General features: G+C 41.1%; 1 protein-coding gene across 2 annotated transcripts in view; it reads left to right on the forward strand.

The window, feature by feature from the left end:
- The window catches only part of PIP5K1B (phosphatidylinositol-4-phosphate 5-kinase type 1 beta), a 340,273-nt gene that overhangs the window by 249,620 nt on the left and 71,345 nt on the right, over nt 1-19,308 (forward strand). For both annotated transcript variants that reach the window (XM_021064629.1, XM_021064626.1), the window contains exons 12-13: nt 2,302-2,457; nt 8,156-8,300. In XM_021064629.1, coding sequence (XP_020920288.1) covers nt 2,302-2,457; nt 8,156-8,300 — 301 coding nt within the window. The remainder of the gene's footprint in view (nt 1-2,301; nt 2,458-8,155; nt 8,301-19,308) is intronic.

A 19,308-nucleotide genomic window follows, 5' to 3' on the forward strand; every position in this document is an offset into this window, starting at 1 on the left:
AAAAAAAAAAAAAAAAGGTGAGAGTTGAGGGTTTATAGAAGTTAACTGATAAACTGTTAAAGCCAAAGCCAGGAGTTCCCGTCGTGGCGCAGTGGTTAACGAATCCGACTAGGAACCATGAGGTTGCGGGTTCGGTCCCTGCCCTTGCTCAGTGGGTTAACGATCCAGCGTTGCTGTGGCTGTGGCATAGGCCGGCGGCTACAGCTCCTATTGGACCCCTAGCCTGGGAACCTCCATATGCTGCGGGAGTGGCCCAAAGAAATAGCAAAAAAAGACAAAAAAAAAAAAAAAAGCCAAAGCCAGTGTGTGGATAATTCCTTCACAGCTGTGAAGCAAGTATGACTACTGTTTCAGTGGGATGAGGAGTTTTAAAAAAAATGTGACCTATTCACACAAGAAGACTCAAAGATTTTGAAACCAAACTTGTGGTTGCCAAAGGGGAAACGCTGGGGGGAGGGATACATTGGGGGGTTGGGATTGGCAGATATGCACTATTTTATTCAAAATTGGTAAGTAGCAAGGACCTGCTGTATAGCACAGAGAAATCTACTCAGTACTCTGTGATAGCCTATATGGGAAAAGAATATAAAAATGAATGACTATATGTATATATACACACACACACATACATATGTATATACATACATATACACATATGCACACACATATGTATAACTGATTCTCATTGCTGTAGACCTGAAATTAACAGTATAAGTCAACTATACTCTAATAAAACTCTTTTTAAAAAGTGACTTATTCGGCCCACTTATTTACCATTAATCCATTTTGATCAGTTTTTAAACATTCAAAATCTCCTCCCCTCAAAGAAAAAAAAAATCTTGTTTTATCCTTTTTCCCCTCACTTTAACAGAAAATAGAATGTCAAAAAACTAGGAAATGAACCTCCAGTTAGGCAACTTCAAAGAAAGACACCTGGGATTTCATGCCTTCTAGCTCTGTGACCTTGAGCAGCTTACAACTTTTCAGTTCTCAGTTTCTGGACCTATAAAAGGGCTTACCGCCCTCAGACGATCGTCTGGATAGTTTGAGATACAGAATGTGGATGTTGGCTTCCAAACTCTAAAGCCCTCTACAAGTGTTGTTAATTATGATGACTATGTTATTATGATTATAAGGTGCTCATGGGACACACGGACCTTCCCTTCTCTTTAAGTGGGGAGATTGCCCTCTATTCTTTCCTCATTTGTGTGTCCCAAAGTCCTTTTCCAATTAAGTTCTTGCAAGCCGCCGATGCAAGGCCCTGATGAGCCGTGTAATCTAAACTCTGAGATGCCCAAAGCCAACATACTCACTCTGATGCATCTGCTGTCAGGTTACCCCTATATGAAAAACTCTGAAGACACCACTAAAACCAAGTTCAGGGGAAAGTGTCAACAGGCCTCATCTTCCCTCTCCCTTTACCCTCCAAGGAAGTTCTCTAACAGTAATAAGTCAGGAAGAATTATTGCAGCAAAGAGTGAATACAAATGGGGACAGTCTGCCTGTAGCTGAAGCAGCTCCCACTGACGTATCAGACGTAAAGTCACAGCCTTCAGGGAGTGTGATGAATGGTGAGGTATACTTACCTTGGTTCAGGTTTCCTGTACACTTCAGAAGTTTTAGAATGATGTTGGACAAAGATCAGGAGTGAATTATACATCTAATGTAACCATGACCTAGAAAAGACCCAGAGGGCAGGAATCTCAGTGGAAAGTCACTGAAAAAAAAAGCAACCAGAAGTAACTTAGCTAAATTGGGCAACATGAGTGTAAGATTAAACATTGGCTTGTTTAGAAATTCCCAGTCCCAAGTTAATAAAACTGGGGTCGTGAGAATTCTCCTTACTTTACATCTGCATTTATCAACCCACCCAGCCTCCTCCCAGCACTAGAAAAACATTGCTCAGAGGAGGAAAAATAATTCTTTAGCAAGAAATGTTGGAATTTCACCTCAAATAAGACTATATTTCAAAATATGGAGAGAGATCTCAACCCAAATTTATTCTAAGATACTTTGATTTAAGTCCAGTCATTTTGGACAAATAAAATTGCCAAAACAAGCAGAAATTGATGGAACATTGTAAATCAACCATAATAAAAAATTAAAATTAAATAAAATAAAACTGCCAAAACATAACATAATCTCCCTTTCCTCATGTATATAAAACAAAGCTTCTTGCATCCTAGTCAAATAATGACTAAAATGTTAATAAATCATAAGTAAAATTTTAATGTAATGAATGAAATATTAATGTAGTTTTTCAATAACTGGTAATTGTCTGTCCTTTTTCTTCTTGTCTAGCTTTGAAGGCCTCGCCATCTAAAAAACGGTGCAATTCCATTGCCGCCCTAAAGGCAACCTCACAGGAGATTGTGTCCTCAATCAGCCAGGAGTGGAAGGATGAGAAGCGTGACTTGCTGACCGAAGGGCAGAGTTTTAGCAGCCTTGATGAAGAAGGTAGAGACATGGAACTCAAAAAAAGAAAGAAAATTCTAGTTTTATTTATATAAGCAATGTGAACCCATGGTGGAAAAATTAGAAAATATTTGCCCTAAGAGATAAAGTCTCCAAATTCATTTTTAAACAGATATTTACAGGATGACACAGTTAATGTAAAAATTTTAAAACACATAGACAATACTGTATATGGTTCATGGTAAAAAAAAATTAGAACATACTAAAATATTCAAAAGCAAAGGAATATAATCCCATTGCTTGAAGATAACAAATCTGAAGATTTTTGTTATTTTTACTATTAGACCTTGTTCTTTGCTTGTATATATATATTTTTTGAAACACAAATATAAATTACATACACAATGTAACAGTGAATTTTCAATTTTTTAGGTCCTCTTTAATAAGTTTCATAAGGGTTTCATAAAGGTTTAGTTTAATAAAAATAAGTTTAATAAAAATTTTCTCCCGGCTTATCATATATTCCTACCTTTTGTTAAATTTATTCCTTGAATGGCTATAGAGACATAGATATATATTTTATGTCTTTTCAGATAGTATTTTTGTCTTTTCTGACCACACTCACAGCATGTGGGAGTTCCCAAGCCAGGGATCGAATCTGAGCCCCAGCTGCAACCTATACCACAGCTGCAGCAATGCTGGATCCTTAATCCGCTGCACCACACGGCAGGAACTTCTCAAATAGTGTATTTTTTTAAGATTTGGTTTTTCTGGCTGATTGTTGCTACTGCATAGGCCTTGCATCTTTTTTCTTTCTTTCTTTCTTTCTTTCTTGCTGACTGGGACTTCTGGCACACTGATGAATAGAAGTAGTGATTGTGGTGGGCAGCCTTGTCTTGTCCTGATTTTAAAGGGAATGCTTCTAATGTTTCACTGCTGAGAAAGAAGTTTGCTATATTTGATGCCCATAATCAGGTCAAGGCAGTTCGTTTTTGTTCCTGCTTTCTAAAGTTTTTATCAAGAATGAGTGTTGCATTTTGTCAGATATTTTTCTCTATTGAGTTAATCATTTGGGTTTTTTCTTCTAATCCTGTAAGAGGAAATGATATTTCAGATTTTATTACCAGAATATTCCTTTGGGAATCCTGTATTTCCTGAGAATTTCTTTTACTTCCTATAGAAGATTAGGTCTGTTCTTGAAGTTTTCTTTTCCTCAGAGCACTTACCCCCCTCAGAGTCTTTCGAGTAATATGTTCATCCTTTTCCTTCTGCAGCACTTATCCTTATGTGGCATGTTGGGTTTCATTATAACCATGCTCATCTTATAAACCAACTTTTGCCCAGATTGACACAGGTTCAGTCCCTAGCCTCGCTCAGTGGATCAAGGACCTGGCATTGCTATGAGCTGTGGTGTAGGTCACAGGTGCGGCTTGGATCCCACCATGCCGTGGCTGTGGTACAGGCCAGCAGTTGTAGTTCCAATTTGACCCCTAGCCTGGGAACCTCCCTATGCCACGGGTGTGGTCCTAAAAAAAATTAAAATAAAATAAAAGATTTTTAAAAATTAAATAAAATATAGGTACTTCACCAGAAAAGGCCTCTGAAGTTGGAAGGAAAACCCATTAAGCATATTCTTTGAAACTGTTCATATACTGTTTTAAAATGAGTTTGTCTTAACAACTCTCTGGATATACAAAGTGTACTGCAAGGTCCATCCTTTTAATAAAGCTCTGTACTTGGGGATGTCCCCTTTCATCATGCACCAAGTCATTACCAAATTCCCTCTAGTTTCTAATCACTCTTTTCTGTCACTCTGTGTATGTCCAAGTTGTATTAGTTTTCTATTACCATGTAACAGATTACCAGAAAGTTAGCAGCTTGTTATAACCTCCACTTATTAGCTAAAGGTTCTATAAGTCAGAGGAGTGGCAAGGCTTACCTGGATTCTGTGGACACAGCTTTTCGGGGTCTCAAAAACTAGAATCGAGGTGTCAGTTGGGCTGAGTTCTTGTCTGGAGGTGCTGGAGAAGACCTCTCCTCTGAGTTATCCTGTTGTTGGCAGAATTCACCTCCTGTAGTTGCAGGGCTCAAGTCCCCAGGTCTTTGCTGTCTGACAGATGTGGGCCAGCCTCAGCCCCTAGAGACCATCCTCATTCCCTGCCATGCAGCCCGCTCCATCTTCAAACAGAGAATTTCTTGCAAATCAGTCCCCCTCACACTTGGAATTTCTGACATCAGCTTCTCTGACTTCTAGACACGGATTTAAAGGCCTCACGTGATAAGGCCAGGCCCACCTGGATACTCTCCCCTTTGACTAAGTGTTAATGATTAGTGGTCTTAATTACATCTGCAAAATTCCTTCTGCCACATAAGATAATATAATCACAGGAGTAGTGGTTCATCATTCTCACAGCTTCTACCCACACACAAGGGTGCAGGTCACTGTGGTCATCCTAGAATTCTGCTCAGCATATAGTTTCTTTAAAAACTAAAGGATAAGGGGGAGCTCCAATTGTGGTGCAGCGGTGACAAACCCAGCAAGTATCCATGAGGATGCAGGTTCAATCTCTGGCCTTGCTCAGTGAGTTAAGGATCTGTTTTTGCCATGACCTGTGGTGTAGGTTGCAGACATGACTGGGATCCCGCATGACTGTGGCTGTAGTGTAGGCTGGAAGCTGCAGCTCAGATTCATCCCTAGCTTGAGAACTTCCTTATGCCACAGGTGCTGCCCTGAAAAGCAAAAAAAAAAAAAAAAAAAAAAAAAAAAAAAGAAAGAAAGAAAAATTGGAGGATAAGAGCTGGTAAGGAAACAGTTCTCAGGTTCAAAGAATGACTCCTAACCTAAAGGAGGAAGGGGTCAGCTTCCCCATGCTCAGGTGCTGTATGAACTGGGCCTGAGGCACTATACAGGTAGTGTGTTCCTATCTTCCACCCCTCAGGGAGCCTCTGGTTTATGAAGTCAGGCTGAGTATGCCCAAGATCTGAGTCTGATTAGTAGTCTTCAGTCCAGCTCTAGCTGCCTTGTATTTAGTGGTGATCCATTGGAATCTGAAGTGAGGTTATTTTTCAGACCCAGTTTTTTATGTCACTGAGACTTTTCATCCTTTTTCTGTATTAAATAAAAAGATAGGGATCAAGTGTATTGGAGATGACTAGCCACCTATCATTTTAAATTGAAGCCTTCAGGATTTTTGCATGTCAAGCCTTTGTGTTTTTAGATGATTGTCATCTGTTGTTCATCATAGCAGTTGTTTATTTTGACCTAAATCAGACACAAAGCTGAATCATCTCATGCATTTTCATGTGTGTCTGGGCAGTCTAGAATCCAAGCTTCTGTACTTGCCCCCTTTCCTGCCTCGCCTTACCCCACCTCTCCATCTATACCTCTCCAAATCCAAAGTCCAAAGCCTCACACTTAGGTGATTGTCCATTCATACACTTCCAGACAGTATATAATATTAAGTCTATTCTGCCTATAAAGGAATACCAGAGACAGCTTAAGGTTATATTGTATTTATTATCATCTGTTTTTTTGGGGTTTGTTTGTTTGTTTGTTTGTCTTTATGCCATTTCTTGGGCCTGCTCCCACGGCATATGGAGGTTCCCAGGCTAGGGTCAAATGAGAGCTGTAGCTGCCGACCTACACCAGAGCCACAGCAACACAGGGTCCAAACCGCATCTGTGACCTACACCACAGCTCATGGCAACGCCGGATCCTTAAGCCACTGAGCAAGGCCAGGGATCAAACCTGCAACCTTATGGTTCCTAGTCAGATTCATTAACCACTGAGCCACGACGGGAACTCCCATCATCTGTTTTAATTTAGTTTCAGGAACTGATGAAAAAGAATCCACAGTACTCTATGGTGGCTCAAGTTAATAATACTGTATTGCATATTTGAAATTTGCTAAGAGAGGAGGTCTAAAAAATGCTCATCACAAGAGAAAAATGCTGTAATGATGTGCGGTGATGGGGTATTAACTTACTGTGATGTTCATTTCACAATATGTACATGTATCAAATCATTATGTTTTATACCTAAAACTAATACAGTGTTAAATATATCAGCTATAGTTCCATAAAATTAAAAAATAAAATATCTCCATAAGTTAAGAAAAATTCCTCTTGAGCCTAACTATAGACAGGATTCACCCACAGTGATGTTCTAGCTCTAAGAACTTGCATGTCTCTCTCTTGTTTTGGTCATACCCAAGACATACAGAAGTTCCCAGCCCAGGGATTGAACCTGTGCCACAGCAGCATCCCAACCCACTGCAGTGACAATACCAGCTCCTTAGCCCACTGTGCCACAAGGGAACTCTGCATGTCTTTTTTTTTTTTTTTTTTTTTTTTTTTGTCTTTTAGGCCTCACCTGTGGCAAATGGAAGTTCCCAGGCTAGGGGTTGAATCAGAGCTGTATCCACCAACCTACACCACACCATAGCACGGTGGGATCCAAGTCGCATCTACGACCTACACCACAACTCACGGCAATGCCGGATCCTTAACCCACTGAGCCAGGCCAGGGATCAGACCTTCGTCTCACGAATACTAGTCAGATTTCTTTCCTCTGAGCCACAGCAGGAACTCCCTTTTTTTTTTTCTTTTTTTTTTTTTTTTTTTTTTTTTAATGTCTCTTTTTAAGGGAGCTTTGTTCTATGTGGCTGGACCTTTCATCAAAACACTATCACTGACAGGCCAGCCAATAATGGATGTGAATTTGCCCAAAGTTTAGGACAAGACAATTTAAAATGATCCAGATTCAACTCTTAAAAAAGAAAGAAAGAAAGAATCCACATAAACTCAGAGAAAACGGACATGAGTTCCTGCTCAGCCTTGACTATTCCACTTCCTGATGAGGGAGGGCTCTTGCATAGGTGTTTTCATTGGTGCCCATGATTTAAAGAAAAATAAGGGATTTCTCTCTCTTTTCTTCTTTTAAGGACTGCACCTGCGGCATATGTAAGTTACTAGGCCAGAGATCGAATCAGATCTACAGCTGCCAGCCTTCACCACAGCCACAGCAATACGGGATCTGAGCCGCATCTGTGATGCACACCCAGCTCATGGCAACACCAGATCCCCCACCCACTGAGCAAAGCCAGGGTTTGAACCCGTATCCTATGATACTAGTTGGATTCATTTCCACTGCACCATGACAGGAAGTCCCTCATTTTTAAAGAGGCAGCCTTGCTGTTAAAATATAATGTGAAGAAGAGCTGTGGATAATACTTAAAGATATATGTGGGCTGAAACAGGGTTAAGGTATAGCTGGCTGTTACTCTGTGAAGCATTTCCTGGCTCTGAAAAAGTCTGAGTTCTTAGATCTGCCCTGAGAATCAGATAAGTGCCTATCCTCAGGAGGGGAAAGCAGATTCTGTTTATACATTTGCCAGTCATCCTTTTAATCTCTGTCGAATTATCCCCTTATGCTCCTAGGAGCTTTTTATGTCATCTTTTGAAACAGTAAATCACTTTATTAGGTTTTTAAAAGAACACTCATAATGTCATTTCCATAAGCCATTTTGTAAATTAAAGCCGTTTCCTTTCTGTTTAACCTGTTTGCAAGAAGCTATTTTACATTTCTGCTGCAGTTCAGAAAAGCACAGTTAATTCATAATTTAATTTGCAGCCTGATATGTAAAATTAATGCTTTTGACTCGTTTAAATTATTAGAGACACTAAAGCAGCATTTGTTAGTGAGATTCATGAGTGTGTGTGTTTGCCTTTTGTTACCCAGCGCTGGGATCCCGACACAGGCCAGATCTGGTGCCTAGCACCCCGTCGCTGTTTGAAGCCACTTCCTTGGCGACCACAATTTCATCTTCTTCCTTATACGTCAATGAACATTATGCCCATGATAGGACAACGCTTTATTCAAACAGGTAATACTTAGTGTGGTCAGATTACCAATTGGTTGTTACCTGTGTATCTGAATGAGAACAAGTCATCCCTAACAACCAGGATGTGACTGTCACCTGCCCTGTAAGTAAAAGGAAGAGAGAAAAGCTGGATTATTACTGTGGCAGGAAGTGCACCTGAGGGAAAATGTTGCTGATATTTTCTTTACAGTTAACTATTATATTCTGTAGAAACTATATACTTGCTTCTATGGAAGAAGACAAATCTTGCATCATTTTTATTTTAATAATTTCTTATGAATGTTTTTTTTTTTAGCAAGCATTCTTGGTTCATATTTACACAAATAATACAAAGATCTTTGAATATTCTCTTCTCGTATGAGTGACACCTATAGTAAACAGAATAACCCCCAAAGTTGCCTACATCCTAATCCCTGGCACCTATGACTCTCTTACCTTCTAGAGCAAAAGGGGCTTTGCCAGCACGACCGAGTGAAAGATCTGGAGATGGGAAGAGTATCCTGAATGATATACACAGGCCAAGTGTAATCATGGGGTCCTTGTAAGGGGAAGTCAGGAAGGCTAGAGTCAGGCAAGGAGAGGTGATGGCAAAGCAGAGGTCAGAGAGAGAGGAGAGTTTGAAGACTCTTGGCTTTGAAGGTGGAGGATGGGGCATGAGCCAAGGAGTGCAGGCGAGTCTAGAAGCCAAAACAGATAAGGAAACAGATTCTCCCTTAGAGCACCCACCAAGGAACCCAGTTCTCCCTGCACCTGGGATCTTGGGACTTCTGACCACCAAAGCTGCAAGATAATAAATTTGTATTGTTTTAAGCCATTTCATTTATGACAATTCATCACCGCAGCAAGAGAAATTAATACAGTGACTCTTGAACATTTAATGTTAATCTGAATATGGGGTAGGGCACTGAAATTTCTTTGATAGAAAGTTAATTTGTGGAGTTCCTATCATGTCTCAGTGGTAACAAATCCAACTGGTATCCATGAGGATGCGAGTTTGATTCCTGACCTCACTCAGTGGCTTAAGGATCCGTCATTGCCATGGCCTGTGATGTAGGCTTGGATCCTACGTTGCTGTGGCTGTGGTGTGGGCCAGCAGCTGCAGCTCAGATTCCACCCCTAGCCTGGGAACTTTCATAGGTACAGCCCTTAAAAAGCAAAAAAAAAAAAAAGAAAAGAAAAAGAAAAAAGAAATTTGTTATTTGACATTTTTCTTGTTTAAACAAAACGTCCTCAAACATCGGTGCTAGTTATAGAGGATGATGCCTTGTCAAAGAGATCACAACACTGTGGGATTAGCTCTTTTTTCTATTTTTATATAAACAGTGTTGTAGCTTGCTTCAAGTACAGGACAGGGACTACTGTGTATATGTTCTCAATAATGATCTCTTAAATGTTGAACCAGTTCTTATTGAAATTCAGCTCTTGAGAATGAAGATCAGATTTGTGCAGTTGAAATGCTTTTTATACTCTACATTATTTTCCACATCCAGGCTAGCAATTTGGTTCACTGCCAAAAAGAGGACTCAGTATGGTGGATTCATTTTTAATATATGTGTATTTATAAATTCTAGCAAGTTGTGGTTTTGCAGTTGGAGCTTCTGTAGAAATTCGTTTTTGTTGCTGTTACCTTCTCTCTTGGCTAGATAAAGGTTAGGTACTAGCAGGTGAGACAGCCCAGGAACAAATGACAGGTGAGCCACAAATCTTGCCTGGGCTTCCATTTAGATAGCTCTGTTATAGGACCAACAAACAAGGCTCCATTGTAAATTATTCAACTCACCTGAACTATAAAAAGTCATTTGGTTCGCTTCCTCAGATGAGAAAAATTTAAAGTGACTTATACCTAACATTAACATGTACCGTGTTCAGATTTATGTAAATGAGGCAAGCAACAGTTTTTCCTGTCTTTATAGTACAGCTGAACCCAGTTCTTTAGCTCGTAAATATAAATAGCAGCTCAAAAGATGGTTGGAAAGTCACATTACATTCTTGGCAAGGTCAAAAACAATTCTCATGTGAAGCCGTGGTGATTTCATACCGCTGTTCTGCTACTGTTCTCATTATCAGGGACGGATAGTTGGGTATGCTATTAAGTTAGTTTCTGAAATTGTCAGCACAAAAATAAAAGAGTTTTGTTTGGTTTTGATGGCAGTATTTGTGGTTAAGTACCCAGTTTCTTGGCCAGAGGTGTTCAATTCTTGAGTGTTTAATAAGATTTCCCCAGGGTCTGGCACTGCCTCCTTCTGACTCCCAATCCTTCCTGGCCAGCTCAGTGTTTCCTCTGTGTGCTCCAGAGCTATGGTATAATTCTTGTTGCTTTTATTTATGTGGATTCTAGGTGTCATGTATATTCAGATGGGGAAAACATCAATATTACCTATGGTATTTTTCCCTTTCTTTTTGCAGTGAATTGTTTGAAATAAATCTTCTGTGGCATTGGATCTCTAAGTTGCAATTTGATATCTTATATTTAGCTCTCTGTCCAGATTCAGTTGCAAGAATAAGAAATCAGAGTTCCCATGATGGTTTAGTGGTTAACAAACCCAACTAGTATCCATGAGGATGCGGGTTTGACCCCTGACCTCGCTCTGTGGGTTTAGGATCTGGCGTTGCCATGAGCTGTGGTGTAGGTCACAGACACTAGGCTGGCAGCTGTGGCTCTGATTTGACCCCTAGCCTGGGAACCTACATATGCTGCAGGTGTGGCCCTAAAAAGACAAAAAGACAAAAAAAAAAAAAAAAAAAAAGAATAAGAAACCACTCTGTCTTAAGCAGAAAGTGATTTGATACAGGGAATTCACAAAAGTCTGTAAAAAGGCTTGAGAAGTGGGCTCTGGACTGAACATCAGGAAATCACTCTCAGTACACACCACCGAACTGGCCCACCAGCCACCTTGCAGCCTTTGTCACAACCAAGTAGGCATCCTGCCAAAGGAATGCAAGCCAAAGAAAAGCAAGTTGTGAGCCAAGAATGTTTTTCAAAGAAACTGACTTTTTCTTTTGTCTTTTTAGGTGGCATATGGATATCCCCAGGCTAGGGGCCAAATTGGAGGGCACAGCCACAGCAACGGGAGATCCTAGCCATGTCTGTGACCTACACCACAACTCACAGCAATGCCGAATCCTTAACACACTGAGCAAGGTCAGGGATCGAACCTGCATCCTCATGGATCCTAGTTGGGTTTGTTAACTAACCACTGGGCCATGATGGGAACTCTGAAGCTCACATTTCTAAATGGTATATTTTCACTAAGATACCCAGATGCTTTTGAAAAATCATGAGTTCTGGCACCATTTGGCTCCAGTGCTTCTTGGCATTTATCAGCTGGAGGGGAGACCCTGACTAGACCCTCCAAGGACAACACCTTCTGCTTTGTCCACCTCTTCTCTTGCCTGCCTGCTTCTGTGGGCCTTTCTGCTTTTAGCCATGATGTATAAGAGCAGCCAAAGTCATGCCACAGATCTCAATTTAACAACTACCTTAGGGAAATCATAGGAAAAGTTGCAAAAAAAAAAAAAAAAAAAAAAAAAAAAAGGCCACAGAGGTGCTGAAGAATCCTGAAGAGGAATAATGGCCTATGATTCCCCAGGAATCAATATGCCTGCTTCCCTACCCACCATGCCCCCTGCTAATTTTTCAATGAGGAAGTCTTTACCAGCAGACTGAACAGAAGTTGCCATCTTTTTAAATTTTTTTCTTTTTTTTTTCTTTTTAGGGCCACATCTGCAGCATATGGAAGTTCCCAAGCTGGGGGTCGAATAGGAACTGCAGACACTGGCCTACGCCACAGCCACAGCAATGCGGGATCTGAGCCATGTCTGTGACCTATGCCACATCTCACAGCAAGGCTGGATCTGGATATCTATCTATCTTTTCTAGAGCCGCTCCCGCAGCATATGGAGGTTCCCAGGCTAGGAGCTGTAGCCACCAACCTACACCACAGCTCACAGTAACACTGGATCCTTAACCCACTGAGCAAGGCCAAGGATCGAACCCGAAACCTCATGGTTCCTAGTCAGATTCATTAACCACCAAGCCATGACGGGAACTCCTGGATCTGGATATTTAACGCACTAAGTGAAGTCAGGGATTGAACCCACATCCTCATGGATACTAGTCAGGCTCGTTATTGCTGAGCCACTACGGTAACTTCGAAGTTGTCGTATTTTGTTCCTATCATTTTTTCCTTTAGAGTCCTTCTGGTCCTGTGTGATGTCTCTTGAGGCAATAGATAGACAGTATCCTTAGTCTCATCTGGCCCTAAGGTTTCAAACCTAAAACAGAAAGCCAGGAAAGAAAACTGACATTATAATTCCCATGTTAGGTTGTTCTCTTTCTTAATTCTATGAATCATTTTTCTGTTAAGGCAGAAAAGGTCTGTTTTCCCATTTCCACCTTATATTATACATATCTGCACTTAAATACACTGTAAATACTTCGACTAGCAGTTGTCATTTCTGACAATCTTTTCAGAATCCTTAAGTTTGAAGTGTCAGTTAGTGCCTGGATGTCACCACACCTAAATTACATACTGCCGTTGCACACTGCTTTCTCTTACAATTATTTCCTTTCCTAAAGGATTATTCTTGTGACTTCAAAAGCTCCAATAGCAATTTCTTCTTTTTTTTTTTTTAAGTGTACTCCAAAAATTGACTAGGAAGCAAAGAAAAATCAGTGTCATTTTTTAAAGTGTATATTTAACCTGATTGCTGAAAGTACATACTTTCAAGTTCTACTCTACAGTCCTGTGTTAGAGCAAGCAATTCATAGGAATAAAGAGAAACTTTGGGTGAATGCTTCTAAAGAGTGAGATTTAGATTCTGATTTTTGAATCTTGAGTTTTTCTTTCCTAATAAAAATAGTGTTCTTTTAGGAGTTCTCATCATGGCGCAGTGGTTAACGAATCCGACTAGGAACCATGAGGTTTGGGTTTGATCCCTGGCCTTGCTCAATGGGTCAAGGAGCCAGTGTTGCCGTGAGCTGTGGTGTAGGTTGCTGATGCGGCTCAGATCCCGAGTTACTGTGGCTCTGGCATAGGCCGGTGACTATGGCTCCGATAAGACCCCTAGCCTGGGAGTCTCCATATGCCGTGGGAGCGGCCCTAGAAAAAGCAAAAAGCCAAAAAAAAAAAAAGGAATAGTGTTCTTTTAGGGGAGTTCCCATCATGGCTCAGTGGAAACAAATTTGACTAGTATCCATGAGGATGCAGATTTGATCCCCAGCACTGCTCAGTGGGTTAAGGATCTGGCATTGCCGTGAGCTGTAATATAGTTCGAAGACATGGCTCTGATCTGGTGTTGCCATGGCTGTGGCATAGGCCAGCAGCTACTGCTCCGATTCCAACCTTAGCCTGGGAACTTCCATGTTCCTTGAATGCAACCCTAAAAAGACCAAAAAAAAAAAAAAAAAAAAAAAAAAGAATAATGTTCTTTTAAAGGAGGTATAAATTGAGCACTAAGAGAAAGAGGGAGTTCCCGAAGTAGCTCATTGGGTTAAGGATCCCGTGTTGCTGCAAGATGCAGCGTAGATCATAGACGTGACTCGGATCCGATATTGCTGTGGCTGTGGTGTAGGCTGGCAGCCATGGCTCTGATTCAACCCCCTGTGGCTGTGGTACAGGCTGGCAACTGTGGCTCTGATTTGACACCTAGCCTGGCAACTTCCATGTTCCTTGAATGCAGCCCTAAAAAGACCAAAAAAAAAAAGAGAGAGAGAGAGAGAGCGAGAGAAAGAAAAATAGAGAGCAGAGTTCCCTGGTGCCTCAACAGGTTAAGAATTCAGCATTGTCACTTATGTACCTCTGGTCACTGCTATAGCAAGGGTTCAGTCCCTGGCCTAGGAACTTCCACATGCCACAGATACAGCCAAAAAAGAAAAAAGTAAAGAAATACAGAGGCAAATGTGTTTTATCTCAAAGTTATAAACAATTGAGAGTTCCCTGGTGGTCTAGTGGTTAGGACTCAAGTGCTTTCCCTACTGTGGTCTGGGTTCATTCCCTGGTGGGGGAACTGAGATCTGACCTCAAGCCACTACGTGCTGCAACCAAAAAAAAAATTGGGTACACACATGCATATTAATTCTTTTCATGATTTCCTCCACCCCTGGTAGCAAAGCTGATGCTCTGATTGTACATTAAGGTTCAAAAGCCCTACTGCATTCCAATTTATTTATCCTCTCCCCATCAAAGACACCTTCACCAGCCTCACCACCCTGTTCAGTCTCATGTTTTGCTGGTGGCTATTTCTAATAGTTGGCTCATCCTGAAGACATTTGGAGTATTATGAGAAGGGCAGATAGGCCAGAGGAAAACCACTGGTCATTTGTACACAGAGGGACAGCTGGCAAAGGCTCCCTAAATGATGAATCCAACATTCTAGATCTCAGAGCCTGGTGTGGTGGTTCCAGCCACAGTTCTGTGCCCCTTTCTTCCTGCCAGTTAAGTCCAGTAACCCTAGGAGAGGGTGGAACAGTTGTCTCTCGCCACCTGTTCCTCCCCACAAATTGCTTACCATTCAAATTTAAAGACATACAAATAGAGCCATCCTAAATGTTAGAGACCCATTATCTTACAGATGTGTCTGAAAGGCAAGGAAAGAGAAATGCAGAGACATGTATTATGTGACACATTCAAGGTCATGTAGCCTGCAAATAGGGTCTAAACTGGAACACAGGTCTGAGGTCCAAGCCTCATGTTCTTTCTACTGTGCCTTTCATTATGGCCTCCAAAGACTTCTTATCCTTAATGTGTCTATTATGCACAGATTAATTAGTTGATTGTTTTTCCTAATATGAATTCTGGCTCTGTGTTTGAACCATTTTGTGCTGCTTAATAACTAAAGTATTTCCAGTAGGCAAAGTACTGGGCTTATGTTAGCATCTACCTATGATGTTTAATATAGAAGTCATTTGGCTAAGTTTGTTTATTTTTAAAAAATGATAGCTATGGGAACTTTTTATCGTAGTACTAGTTGTACTTCAACCATCAGTAATAATCCAATAATTACTACAATAATAGCTAATTATTTATTGGACCTTGTTGAGAGTCTGTATTAAGTTCATTTCTTTTTTTTTTTTTTTTTTTTTTTTTTTTTTTGGCTTTTTAGGGCCACATCTGAGCTATATGGAAGTTCCCAGGCTAGGGGTCAAGTCGGAGCTACAGCTGCTGACCTGTGCCACAGCCACAGCAACTCAGTATCCGAGCCACATCTGCAACCTACACCACAACTCACAGCAATGCCAGATCTCTGACCCACTGAGTGAGGCCAGGGATCAAACCCACATCTCATGAATACTAGTGGGATTCATTTCCACTGCCCCCAATAAGAACTCCCATGTTAAGTTCTTAACATGGTTCAAGCCACTTAATTCTCACAGCAAACCTACAAGGTCATTATACTTATTATCTTCGGTTTACAGATGAGGGATGCAACATTAGCTGACTTTCCTGAGGTCAGATGGCTAAAAAATAGAGCCATGATTTCCACCCACAGCTCTAATAATTAATATAAGACAGAGCCTCAGCTATTCAATAGCTGCCCTCGTCCATATTGTCACGTCTCAGACAAGATGACTTTTGGATGATGCTTTTAATGGAAATTCAGTAACATCTGCACAAGTTCTGTTCTCTGTTTTGCCTTTTCTGTTTTCCATGTGATTTTGAGCGAAGATTTTCACTTTCAAAGATATTAGAGTCTTAGTGTTCAAATGCTAAAAATGACATATAAATTTAAATTCCAAAAAAACCCTAAAATAGCTATTTCCTTACATTTTTATTTCCAGCTTTCCAGATTGACTCCAAATTGTTATATGATCATTGAAAAGAGACTTTTTTTTAATTGAAGCATAGTTGATTTATAATACTATGTTAGTTTCAGGTATACTACATAGTGATTCAATATTTTTATAGGTTATACTCTGTTTAAAGTTATGATAAAATATTGGCTAGATTCCTTTTGCTATACAACATATCCTTTCCTTGCTGCTTATTTATTTTATACATGGTAGTTTGTATGTATTAATTCCCTACCCCTATCTTACCCCTCCCTCTCTCCTCACTGGTAACCACTAATTTATCTCCCTGTGTTTGTTTCTGGTTTTATTATATTCATTCATTTATTTTTTAGATTTCACATATAAATGATATCATATAGTATTTATCTTGCTCTGACACATTTCACTATTCATAGTACCCCTAGTTCCATCCACAGTGTTGCAAATGGCAGAATTTCACTGAGAAGAGACTTGTGTTAGGTATGTTTCTGCTTGATTTAGAAAATCCCAGGAGTTCCCTTCATGGCTCAGGGGTTAGCAAATCCCAGTAGGATCCATCAGGATGCAGGTTCAATACCTGGCCTCGCTCAGTGGGTTAAGATCAAGCATTACCGTAAGCTGTGGTGTAGGTTGCAGCTGCAGCTCAGATCCCATGTTGCTGTGGTGTGGGCCAGCAGCTCTAGCTCCGATTCCACCCCTGGCCTGGGAACTTCCACATACTGTGGGTGCAGCCCTAAAATGCAAAAAAAAAAAAAAAAAAAAAAAAAAATCCCATATACTCTGCTGACATAGTAAGGTTAGAAGGAACCTTTATTACTTACAAGAAAAAGGGAAAAAAAAGTTGGTTGCAAAAACTTATTGGTAGTTCCAATTCTCTAACCATAATAACCTCCAGAGAGGGACAGCATGTGCCTGCAGTATCTCTGCAAACAGATACCTACCTACTGTACCTCAGTGCCAATCTCGGGCTTTACCAGTCCCATGGAAGGTCTCTGCAGCCCTCCTGTCAATGCCAAATATCGAATCTGGCTTCTCCTGACTCTCTATGCTTTTATACTTCTTAATCTGACTACACCTACCTTGCAGACAGACCATTTTACCACCACCACTGCCACCAGCAACCCCAGGCTGGTTTCACTTTCACTTTCATCATTATAAATCATCAGTTAGGACATCAGCCCTCCAATGCCACTTCTAACTATTGAACACTGGGCGAGTCACCTTACCTTTGTATGCCTTGGTTCCTCATTTGTAAAATGTGGATTATGATACTACTGCCCCAAAGCATTGTAATAAAGATTCAATGAAATGAGAATTGGAAAGCACTTATAATACCTCTTGGCACCTAGTAAGAAGCCTCCAAATAATTGTTAAAATAACCAAGTGATTCCAGACCCTAACACCTTGCAGCTTCCCTGTTAAGTTCCACTGTAAGGGGCAAGATGTAGTTGTTTTTGGCAAAAAGCCCTTTGAGACTACTTTATTAGTCAGAGTCCTGTCAAGGAAACAGAAAACACACTTGGAATTTCAAAGAGAATTTAGGAAAGAGAATTGGTTCCAGAGCATGGAAAGCTGGAAAAGTGAAAGGGGAAAGTTGTAGAAACACAGGAAAATAACTTCAGGAAGCACCTCCCAGCATGATCCTGGCCATGTTATCAGAACCGAAACTCTTGAGGGATGGCCCCACCTGAGGACTGGATGTCCTCTTCGGAGCAGGGACAGTGGAGTAAGATGTCGTCTAAAGAGCTGGCATTGGAGTTCCCATTGTGGCTCAGCAGTAACAAACCCAACCAGTAACCATGAGGATGCAGGTTCGATCCCTGGCCTTGCTCAGTGGGTTAAGGATCCAGCCTTGCCATGAGCTGTGGTGTAGGTCACAGACATGGCTCAGATCCTGTGTTGCTGTGGCTGTGGTGTAGGCTGGCAGTTGCAGCTCCTCTTCGACTGCTAGCCTGGGAACTTCCATATGCCCCACATGCAGCAGTGCACCCCCCCAAAAAAAAGAACAACAACAACAAAAAGAGCTAGGATAGTGGCAGGGACTCAGCTGGCTCCAGATATATCACCCAAAGAAGGGAGAAAGAAAAATGAGAAAGAAGGAAGCCAAAGTCTTCTCTCCTCCTCCCGCCCACTCTCCTGCCCATGTCCACAACTGCAGAACCTAGCCAAGGAGCCTGAGGAATGTGGTTTGCCCAACATTGCAAAAAAGAATTCAAACAGGATAGAAATAACAGCCACAGCACCCAGAGCAAAAACTAGATAGATGTAAAATCTTTCATAAGAAAGAATTACAAAGATCAAAGCTTTGCAAAGGTAGAGTGTGTGTGCAAGAACAAGAATCAGTTTAGACCCTTATAAGAGGACTCATAGAGCCAATTTATTACCATGCCAAGGCAATAATAGAATGTAAAGTAGCTGTAATGTTTTTTTTTTTTTCTAATGGTTTGTGCAGTACTCCAGTATTTACCAACAATAATGCTTTCCCTGGGCTAGAGTAGATGCTGGCTATAGATACTCAGAGAAGGAGTTCCCATTGTGGTTGAGCAGGTCAAGAACCTGACATGGTGTCCATGAGGATATGGGTTGGATCCCTGGCTTGACTCAGTGGGTTAAGGATCCAGTGTTGCCATAAACTGTGGTATAGGTCACAGGCGTGGCTCAGATCCAGCATTGCTGTGGCTGTGCCATAGGCTGGCAGCTGCAGCTCCCATTTAACCCCTAGCCTGGGAACTTCCTATGCCATGGGTGTGGTCCTAAAAAGAAAGAAAAGAAAAAACCTCATAGAATTGTCTTAGCTAATTCCAAGCACCTGGGGTAGATAAGATTCCTCAGCTCAAGAATTCCACAAAGAAGTTTGTAATCTTGGGGGATCCAGGTGATAGAACAGCCCATGTAGTCTGGAGGCAAGATAGCCATCACCCATGTCCTAATGAGACACCGTATTGGAGTGCCCCAGCCCACCCTATCTCAACCACTGACTAGAACTCAGTTTGAGCAAACACGCATTTGGAAGGTGGAGGGATGCCATGTCACTGCTGTCCTCCTTATAGTGAAGAGAAGGGTTTAGTCTCCAGTGTAGGAAACTAGGTCGCCAAACAAATGATGATACATGTTTGGAAAGAATAACCCTCCTCACAACCCTGAAGCAGGAGCCTGCTTTGTTACCCAGCCTCCGAAGAGAAGAATATCTCATATTAGAAATGAGGACCATGTTAGGCATGCTGGCATTATAGACAAACC

This window comes from Sus scrofa, chromosome 1 (genome assembly GCF_000003025.6).
Source record: "Sus scrofa isolate TJ Tabasco breed Duroc chromosome 1, Sscrofa11.1, whole genome shotgun sequence".
In the NCBI taxonomy this organism is placed as follows: Eukaryota; Metazoa; Chordata; class Mammalia; order Artiodactyla; family Suidae; genus Sus; species Sus scrofa.